The sequence below is a fragment of the Carcharhinus amblyrhynchos genome, chromosome X, assembly GCF_965287045.1.
Source record: "Carcharhinus amblyrhynchos chromosome X, sCarAmb.v2.hapA, whole genome shotgun sequence".
Classification (NCBI taxonomy): domain Eukaryota; kingdom Metazoa; phylum Chordata; class Chondrichthyes; order Carcharhiniformes; family Carcharhinidae; genus Carcharhinus; species Carcharhinus amblyrhynchos.
In genome coordinates, this window is record NC_137359.1 from 2,481,193 (window position 1) to 2,491,749 (window position 10,557).

The following is a 10,557-nucleotide window of genomic DNA, read 5'->3' on the forward strand; positions in this document are numbered from 1 at the left end:
TGGTTGGATTGAATGACGTTAACTAAAGCTGTTTGTTCAGCGACTGTGATTAATGTCAGTCTCCGTGGATCCGCTTCCTGTCACTGGAGGGTTTCCCTCGTCTATTAATAAGTGATTCCATTCAATATGTTATCCCACACAGTCACTGGGAGCGTCAAATCCGTCACTAGTAGAATCAGCGACCGCAGACAGAGGGAGAAAAATATCAGAATCTGCAAACAACGGACCGGAACTTTGCAGCAATGGATCAGAAACTGGGAACAATAGACAGGAATATTTCAATAATTGACAGGAGTTTTACTGAGGGATTTTACTGGCTTTCTCTAGATCGGATATCATTAGTTTCTCGTATCCAATGTATTCTCTGGGTTATTCAAGGGGTTTACTACCCAATCTTGGCTATTGTTGGTGTCCCTGGTAAGTTTCTCTGTCCAGTTATTAATTCAATTCACCCTGTTTAATTTTATTACTGGTCTTACGCACTTGGCCTTAGTTATTGTTTCTTTAGAATATCTGTATTCAGTCACTAACCCTACTGATGAATGTTTCAGTGTATCTGATGTTCCATTTGCTCGTCTTTGCTCCTATTTGCTTCCCCAGTCAGTCTCTACAGCAGCTATTGTATTTAAAATCCATCTTTCATTCCATTCCTCATCTTGTTATTAAATTATTGGGAGGATGGATTTTATTGTATTCAGTTCCACTCCCATTCCCTGTTCCCAGCCACAGACTCCAGGAGTTTGCCTGGGGTGGGGCATTCGAACGATACGGAGAGATTGGATAGGATTGGGTTCCTTTCTTCAGAGCAGAGAAGGCTGAAGGGAGACATTATTGAGGTGTGTATCAGATTACAAAGGGGATGGGCAGGGTGAACAGGAAACAGCAGGTGTGAGTCACAAAGGGTCATGGCTTTAGGCTGAGGGTCAGGAGATTAAGAGGGGATTTGAGAATTATTGTTTCCACTCAGACGGCAGTGTGAATCTGGAATGAACTACCTGTGCAGGTAGTGGGGGGACAGAAAACCTACACTCTTTAAAAATTTATTTAGATGATCACTTAAAATATCACAAAATTCCAGGACATTGGACATGTGCAGGAAACTATTGTTAGTGCAAAGGCGATGAGCCAATGGGTCTTTCCAGGCCAGCACCACTTTATGATGTTGTTTCTCTACCTGAGGCTTGTCAGGAATGATTATTTTTGATTTATTTGAGTTGATTTATTATTGCCGTATGTATTTGTACATCATGAAAAGTATTGGTTCTTGCACGCTGTACAGACAAAGAGATGATAAGGAGAGAGTGCAGAATGTCGTGGTACAGTCGTAGCTGGGGTGTAAAACAAGATCAACTTAATGTGAGGTAGGTCCATTCAAAAGGCAGGGAAGAATCTGTTGTCGGTTCGGTTCGATGTGTCCTCAGATTTTTATGTGTTTTCCCAATGGAAGAAGATGAAATAGGCCTTGTGAAGTTGCGTGGGGTCCTTAACTATGCTTATTGTTTTTTTCCGAGGCTGTGGGAAGTGTGGACACTTTGAAGGGGTGGCAGGAAGGTTTGAGGTGATGGACTGGGCTTTGTTCATGACCCTTTGTAGTTTCTTGCAGTCTTGGACAGAGTGGAAGCCATGCCAAGCTGTGGTACAAACACAAATAACGCTTTCTACGTGCATGAGTAAAAGTTGGTGAGAGTCATAGTGGACAAACCAAATTTCCTTAGCCCCCTGAGAAAGCAGAGGCCTTGTTGGGCTTTCTTACGATAGTGTCATCGTGGAGGAACCAGGACAGTTTGTTGGTGATTTGGAAACTTTAATGTGTGAAACTCTTGTCCATTTCACCTCTGGTGATGTAGACAGGTACATGCCCTCCACTATGCTTCCTGAAGTCAATGACTATCTTCTTCGATTTGTTGACACTGAGAGTGAGAGAGAGAGAGAGAGAGAAATTCTTGCCATTGCATCACTCCAACTGGAACTGACGACCTGTGCCAAGCGGTTAGAACTGAGCTGTGCCAACTTGGCATCATCACAGACATCGTGGATTAATGACATGACCAATAATGACTTTGCAATGAACTTTTTACACGCCAGTAGATAGTTGGACAGAGTAAAACATATTCTTCGCACAACACACATAATATGGCATTGTTGCAAAATACCTGCCAAGCTGTGCCTAACTTTAATAATGTCAGGAAAATAGATCAATTAAACAATGCTTATTGGCCAGCAGATAAAGACTTTATCTTAATTACAGAGATAGCAAACTTCAACGTTTTAACCGGATTAAATATTTAACACAGATCATTGAAGTACCATCGAACCCTACAGTGCAGAAAGAGGCCCTTACAGCTCATTGAGTCTGCACCGACCACAATCCCTCCCAGGCCCTACCTCCATATCCCACCCACTAATCTACACATCTCAGGACACGAAGAGGCAATTTTAGCATGGCCAATCAACCTAACCCACACAGCTTTGGACTGTGGGAAGAAACTGGAACACTCAGAGGAAACCCGCGCAGACACGAGGGCAATGTGCAATCTCCACACAGACAGTGACCCGAGCCGGGAATCAAACCCAGATCCCTGGAACTGTGAAGCAGCAGTGCTATCCACTGTGCTACCCTGTCGCCCCAGAACAAAAGCTGCACCATGACTGTACGGAAGGATATAAAGCAACTCAGCCTGTACTGACAAAAAGACTCCCAAAGCCACACACACAGGCAAACACACCCTAGTCAGTATGAGGATTGAACCCATGATCTTGGCGTTATTAGCACCACACTCTAACCACATGAGCTAACCAGCCCAGCTACCTGAGAAGTTTTCAGTATTTTCAGAAACGGTTTCGTATCTGAGAAACTTTGTACACATTTTCCTTTCCTGATAAAGTGTGTAAAAGTAAATCAAAAAATGGGTGGATTCTCGGAGGCTATTTCCCAGGGCTGAAATGGTCACTACGAGTGGACACAGGTTTAAGGTGCTGGGGGGCAAGTACAGAGGAGATGTTAGGAGTAAGTTTTTCACTCAGAGGGTGGTGAGTGAATGGAATCGGCTGCCGTCGGTGGTGGTGGAGGCGAACTCGCTGGGGTCTTTTAAAAGACATCTGGATGAGTATATGGTATCTAATGGGATTGGGGGTTATAGATAGTTCTATGGCTTGGTAGGTATGGATGGGATGGGCACAACTTGTGGGCGGAAAGGCCTGTTTGTGCTGTAGTGTTCTATGTTCTATGTTAAAACCTTTCAAATCGAACAGGGCAGAAGATGCAGTCGATTCATTATTTCCACACAAGATGATCCACTCAGACATTCCTCCACACAGTTACCACACTTGTTATTTCCGATGTACATTCAATGTTAGACGTTCAGTCGAATGGCTACAACACTGCTTCCAGCCCCTCTGTGAGTTTTGAGTGAGAACTCTTGGACAGTGAACTTTCCCCACTGTGCCTCTGTGCGGCTGCCCCAAGCTTTAATGTATCCCTCACACACAGTCTTGGGTTAGAAAACCAGCATATTTCAGGCACCTTTCAGCGCGTTGATGACCCTCCATCAGTTGTTGATGGTTTACTGGGTGCTGGATCCCAGGAATAACCCATCGAACAGAGAGATCTGCTCGGGGTCAACCTGAACATAAATAACTGCCAATCTTCTTGGTAAGGCAGGTTTGGGAAGGGACGGGTCGCATTCTGTTTCCCAGGATAGCCAGTGTGGAGGAGGTGAGACTCGGGAAGGGTTGCACAGCCTTGTCTTGTCAAGAAAGTCGGTTTTGGTGATGACAGGTTCTGTCAAATGGATTTTACTGTCTGCTCAGGAAAGTATCCTTTTCCACCAGTTCCTGAACGATGTTAGAGGCAGACACTTCCTGATGGACTTTTGGTCAAAGAGATTTTTCTGCATAACCGTTAGCGATGGGTGCAATGGCAGAGTCCAACTGCTTGGAGTGTTCCACAGCTATATGGCCAGACCTATAAGAACATAAGAACATAAGAAATAGGAGCAGGAGTCGGCCATCTAGCCCTTCGAGCCTGCCCCGCCATTCAATAAGATCATGACTGATCTGTTGTGGCTCAGTTCCACTTTCCCGCCCTCTCCCCATAACCCTTAATCCCCTCTCTTATCAAAAACCCATCAACCCGCGTCTTAAATATATTTAGTGAGGCAGCCTCCACCACTTTAACGGGCAGAGAATTCCAGAGATTCACCACCCTTTGAGTGAAGAAGTTCCTCCTCAACTCCGTTCTAAACCGCGCCCCCCCCACTTTATCTTGAGGCTGTGCCCCCTAGTCCTGCTGTCCTTTCTGAGCCGGAAGAGCCTCTCCACCTCTATCCTATCCATCCCATTCAGCATCTTATACGTCTCAATGAGATCTCCCCTCATTCTTCTAAACTCTAACGAGTACAAGCCTAGTTTATTCAGCGTGTCCTCATAGCTCAACCCCCTCAACTCCAGCATCAGCCTAGTAAACCTCCTCTGCACTGCCTCCAAGGCCAAAATATCCTTGCGTAAGTGCGGCGACCAAAGCACACAGGACTCCAGCTGCGGCCTCACCAATGCCCTGTACAAGACGTCCCTACTTTTATATTCAATCACCCTCGGTATGAAGGCCAGCATCCCATTAGCCTTCCTGACCGCCTGCTGCACCTGCAGGCTGGGCTTTTGCGACTCATGCACAAGGACCCCGAGGTCCCTCTGCAACGTCGCATGCTGCAGTTTTTCGCCCCGTAAGTAATAGTCCTTACTACCATTATTCCTACCAAAGTGGACCACCTCGCACTTGCCAACATTAAATTCCGTTTGCCATTTCCTGGCCCATTCGCCCAGTCTACCTAGATCCTTCTGCAGACTCTCCACACCCTCCGCGCAATTCCGCCATTTGTAAAACCTGGGCAGGTAGAATAGGTATATTTAACTAGATGGGAGGATCTACTGAACCATCAGGAATTTACAAAAGGATTTGCCACGTGAAATGCGATGAACCTTTGCTGGTTCCAGGTGGTTAGCGCCCAGATAATGTTCTGGAGATCTGGGTTTGAGCCCTGCCAAATTTGAATTCAATAACAAAATAAAAACTGGAATTAAGAGTCTAGTGATGACCATGAAACCATTGTTGTTTGGCAGAAAAAAAAGACATCCGGTTCACTAATGCCCTTTCTGGAAGGAAATCTGCCGTCCTTCTCTGGTCTAGCCTACATGTGACTCCAGACCACAGCAATTTGGTTGACTCTCACCGACCCTCTGAAGTGGCCCAGCAAGCCACTCAGCTGTAACAATCGCCGCAAAGTCCCAAGAAAGAAATGAAACTGGACAGACCAACTGGCACCGATCGAAGCACCGGACAAGACAACGGCAAAACAAACAGCCCTGTCAAACCCTGATTGGGAAATCAATGCTGGACGTCCTGATGGGGGAGGAATGACGTGGGTACTGAGAGGGGAATAATGTTGTGGTTCCTGATGGGAGATCAATGCTACATTTCCTGATGTGGGAGTAATGTCGGGGGTTCTGATGGAGGAGTAATGTCCTGGGTTCTAATGGGGATTAGTGTCGGCGATCATAATGGGGGGGGGGGCATGACAGCAGATCAGACGGGGGAGTAGTGCCTGTGACCTGATTGGGAGACTAATGTCAGGCTTCCTGATTGGGGGAGTAATTTCGGGAGTCCTGATGGGGGAGTAATGATGGGGATCCTGATGGGGGAGTAATGTTGGGGATCCTGATACATGCGGGAGTAATGATGGGGATGCTCATTCGGGAGTGACGTCACGGGTCCTGATGGGGGATTAATGTGGGGGTCAGGGTGGGGGGAACATGATGGTAGTCCAGATGGGGGAGTAATAACTGTGGCCTGATGGGGGAGACTAATGTCCGGATTCCTAATGGAGGTTTAATGTTGGGGGTACTGATGGGGAATGATGTTGGGGGTACTGATGGGGAGTGATGTTGGGGGTACTGATGCGGAGTGATGTTGGGGGTACTGATGGGGAGTGATGTTGGGGGTACTGATGGGGAGTGATGTTGGGGGTACTGATGGGGAGTGATGTTGGGGGTACTGATGGGGAGTGATGTTGGGGGTACTGATGGGGAGTGATGTTGGGTTTACTGATGGGGAGTGATGTTGGGGGTACTGATGGGGAGTGATGTTGGGGGTACTGATGGGGAGTGATGTTGGGGTACTGATGGGGAGTAATGTTGGGGGTAGAAATGGGGAGTGATGTTGGGGGTACTGTTGGGGAGTGATGTTGGGGTACTGATGGGGAGTGATGTTGGGGGTACTGATGGGGAGTGATGTTGGGGGTACTGATGGGGAGTGATGTTGGGGGTACTGATGGGGAGTGATGTTGGGGGTACTGATGGGGAGTGATGTTGGGGGTACTGATGGGGAGTGATGTTGGGGGTACTGATGGGGAGTGATGTTGGGGGTACTGATGGGGACTGATGTTGGGGGTACTGATGGGGAGTGATGTTGGGGGTACTGATGGGGAGTGATGTTGGGTTTACTGATGGGGAGTGATGTTGGGGGTACTGATGGGGAGTGATGTTGGGGGTACTGATGGGGAGTGATGTTGGGGTACTGATGGGGAGTAATGTTGGGGGTAGAAATGGGGAGTGATGTTGGGGGTACTGTTGGGGAGTGATGTTGGGGTACTGATGGGGAGTGATGTTGGGGGTACTGATGGGGAGTGATGTTGGGGGTACTGATGGGGAGTGATGTTGGGGGTACTGATGGGGAGTGATGTTGGGGGTACTGATGGGGAGTGATGTTGGGGGTACTGATGGGGAGTGATGTTGGGGGTACTGATGGGGAGTGATGTTGGGGGTACTGATGGGGACTGATGTTGGGGGTACTGATGGGGAGTGATGTTGGGGGTACTGATGGGGAGTGATGTTGGGGTACTGATGGGGAGTAATGTTGGGGGTAGAAATGGGGAGTGATGTTGGGGGTACTGTTGGGGAGTGATGTTGGGGTACTGATGGGGAGTGATGTTGGGGGTACTGATGGGGAGTGATGTTGGGGGTACTGATGGGGAGTGATGTTGGGGGTACTGATGGCGAGTGATGTTGGGGTACTGATGGGGAGTGATGTTGGGGGTACTGATGGGGAGTGATGTTGGGGGTACTGATCGGGGAATTAAAGTTTGGGGTTCTGATTGGGGTGGCAATCTCGGAGCCCTGATGAGGTCACATGATAATGTGTGGTTCCTGATGGGGATCTAATGTCGGGGGTGCTCACGGGGGAGCGATGTCAGGGGTCCTGTTCGAGGAGTACTTTCTCAGACCTGAAGGGGGAGTAATTTCTTGGATCTTGATGGAGGAGGAATCTCAGGGGTTCCTGAATGACAAATGAAGACTTGGGCTGTGGCGGGGAGTAATGTTGACGTTCCTGATGGGGAGGCAATTACTGGGGTACTGATGAGGAGTAATATCAGGGATGCAGATTGGTAACTGTCGGGACTCCTGATGTGAAAGGAAGGTCGTGAGTCCTGATGGGGGGAGTGACCTCGATGGTCCTGATGGGGAGGGTAATGATGGGGTCCTGGTGAACAGTCCTCATGGGAGTAACATTGGGGTACCTGCTGGGGGAGTCATGTCGATGGTCCTGATGGGAAGAAATGACGGTGGCCCTGAATGTCCATGCCTCCCATAATCCTGTAGACTTCTATCAGGTCGCCCCTCAAACTCCACCATTCTAGTGAGAACAAACCAAGTTTCTCCAATCTCTCCTCATAGCTAATGCCCTCCATACCAGGGCACCATCCTGGTAAACCTTTTCTGCACACTCTCCAAAACCTCCAATCCTACTGGTGATGTGGTGACCAGAATTGAACACTCTACTCCAAGTGAGGCCGAACTAAGGATTTATAAAGCTACAACATGACTTGTCAATTATTAAACTCAATGCCTTGGTCATTGCGGGCAAATATGCCGTATGCCTTCTTGACTACTTTCTACAGTGACCTGTGTACCTGTACACCCAGATCCTTTTGCCTATCAATATCTTAAGGGCCCTACCATTTCCTGTATATTTCCTATCTGTATTAGACCTTCCAAAATGCTTTACCGAACATTTGTTTGGATTAAATGCCTTCTCTCCACCCACGTCTCCAACTGATCTATATCCAGCTGTATCCACTGATGGTCCTCATCGCTATCCGCAAATCCACCAACATTTGTGTTGTTTGCAAACTTACTCATTCATCCAGTTAAATTTTCCTCCAAATCATTTATACGCATTACAAACAGCAAAGGTCCCAGCACTGATCCCTGAGGAACACCACTTGTGACAGCCCTCCATTCAGAACAGTGCCCTTCCACTGCTACCTTCTTCCTTCTTTGACCGAGCCAGTTTTGTATCACCTCTGGTCCCAAGCGATTTCACCTTCTGCACCAATCTGCCATGAGTGTTCTTGACAAAGGCCTTACTGAAGTCCATGTAGACAACATCCACTGCCCGACCCTCATCAACCATCTTCATCACTTCCCCGAAAAACTCGATCAAGTTGGTGAGACACGGCCTCCCCTTCACAAAACCATGTTGCCTCTCACTAATACTGTCCGTGGTAAGTGTGTGAGAGTGTCAGTGTGATAATGTGTGTGAAAATGTTGGTGTGCGGCCGTATCTGTCTGTCCATATCTGTTTGTGAGTTATAGTATCAGTGTTAGTTTGTGTGTCCGTGTGAGGGTGCCTGAGCTTCTGTGAGCATGAGTGTGAACATGTTTCTGTGTCTCCGTGTCTCGATATAAGTTATAGTGTATGTGGGTGTGTGTGTTTGTGTGTGTGTGTGTGTGTATGTGGGTGTGTGTGTGGGTGTGGGTGTGTGTTTCTGTGTGTGGGTGTGTGTGTGTGTGGGTGTGTGTTTCTGTGTGTGTGTGTTTGTGTGTTTCTGTGTGTGTGGGTGTATGTGTGTGTGTGTGTTCCTGTGTGTGTGTGTGTGTGTGTGTGTGTGTGTGTGTGGGTAGGTGTGTGTGTGTGTGGGTGTGTGGGTGTGTGCGTGTGTGTGTTTGTTTCTGTGCGTGTGAAAGTGTGTGTGTAAGAGGGTGTCCTTACCTCACTCAAACAAGTAATTGATTCCCTGGCTAATGTATAATTTCATTCTGAATTTCTCTTGCTCACAGTGAACATAATCACAATTGTGACCCTGAGGACCAGAAACTGCGGTCTCTCCAAGTGTGTCACTCATTACCTGGTGGCCATGTCAGTGGGGGATCTACTGGTCGTTATCCTCGACTTGTTAATGAGACACATTCCCATTGTCTTTTTTGAAAAATTTTATTACCTGAAGTCCATGCTCGTGTGTAATATCCACGCCGTCCTGCTTTATTCCGCCACTGACTGTTCTGTCTGGTTCACCGTCACTTTCACCTTTGATCGATTTGTGGCCATTTGCTGCCCCAAGCTGAAAAGTAAATATTGCAGCGAGAAATCGGCGGCTGTGGTTCTGGGAACAGTGACTGTCTTGAGCTGTTTAAAGAACATTTACTGGTATTTTATGTTGTTAGGTGAATATTTGCTGATGAATAACCCCTGGTTTTGTAATTACAAGTGGACAGTTTTGTTCTCTCCAGCTTGGTCAGCAGTCCAGTTCCTCCACAACATCCTAAACCCGTGTCTCCCATTTGTCCTGATTTTCCTGCTGAATGTTCTCACCGTCAGACACATTTTAGTGAGCAACAGAGCCCGCAGGAGACTCCGGGCTCACAACAGTTGGAAGAACTCCAGAGACCCAGAGATGGAAAGTCGAAGGAAATGCATAATTTTACTGTTTGTTATCTCAGCCAATTTCATTGTGTTATGGTCAATATTTATGTTATATTCAATATGGAGCAGGATGTATTATTTGGGGTATAAGTCTGTCTGGTTAGATTATTTTATGATGGAATTGGGTTTCATGCTGTAGCTCCTGAGTTGTTGTACAAACACTGGGATTTATGCCGTGACACAGACTCAGTTCAGGCAGCAGTTGAAAAATGTGCTGAAATTTCCCTTTTCAGCAATTATTCAATTCATTAAACCCTGATGGGAAACCCTGTATACATGATGTCTCTCTCTTTCTTTCTTCTGATTGGGCACTCAAACCACCCAAACTTATAATCCACCCTCACATTGATTGGACACACGATACATGGCAAAGCTGATCTGCTCTCCAACTTGTGGCTACACTGGTCTATGATTATGGCTCTTGTATCAAACGTGACAGAAACTGACTGACTGACTGAGTGAGGCCAACTGACTCAGCAAATAAAGCCTTCTAAGTGACTGAGTGAGGCTGACTGACTGACCGAGGGAGAGCGACTGTTTGAATGGGTGAGTGTGACCGACTGACTAACCGGGTCTCACTGACTGAGGGAACGAGGCTGACTGACTGATCCAGCAACGCTGATCGAGGCCAACTGAGTGAAGCCAACTGACTTGGCGAGGCCTTCTGACTGACTGACCAAGGCCGACTGGCTGACCAAGTATGGCCGACTGACCGATGGAGTGAGACCAACTGACTGACCGAGTGAGCCTGACCGACTGAAGGAACGAGGCCGGGTGACGGACATACCGAGGCTGACTGA

The 10,557-nt window shown here is 47.5% G+C and overlaps 1 protein-coding gene across 1 annotated transcript; it reads left to right on the forward strand.

The window, feature by feature from the left end:
- Positions 1-242: 242 nt before the first annotated feature.
- LOC145361933 (putative G-protein coupled receptor 139) lies at positions 243-9,896 on the forward strand. Its single transcript, XM_080217917.1, has 2 exons — positions 243-417; positions 9,115-9,896. The coding sequence occupies exons 1-2, from the start codon at positions 243-245 to the stop codon at positions 9,894-9,896; spliced, it is 957 nt and encodes a 318-aa protein (XP_080074043.1).
- The last annotated feature ends 661 nt before the right edge of the window (positions 9,897-10,557 follow it).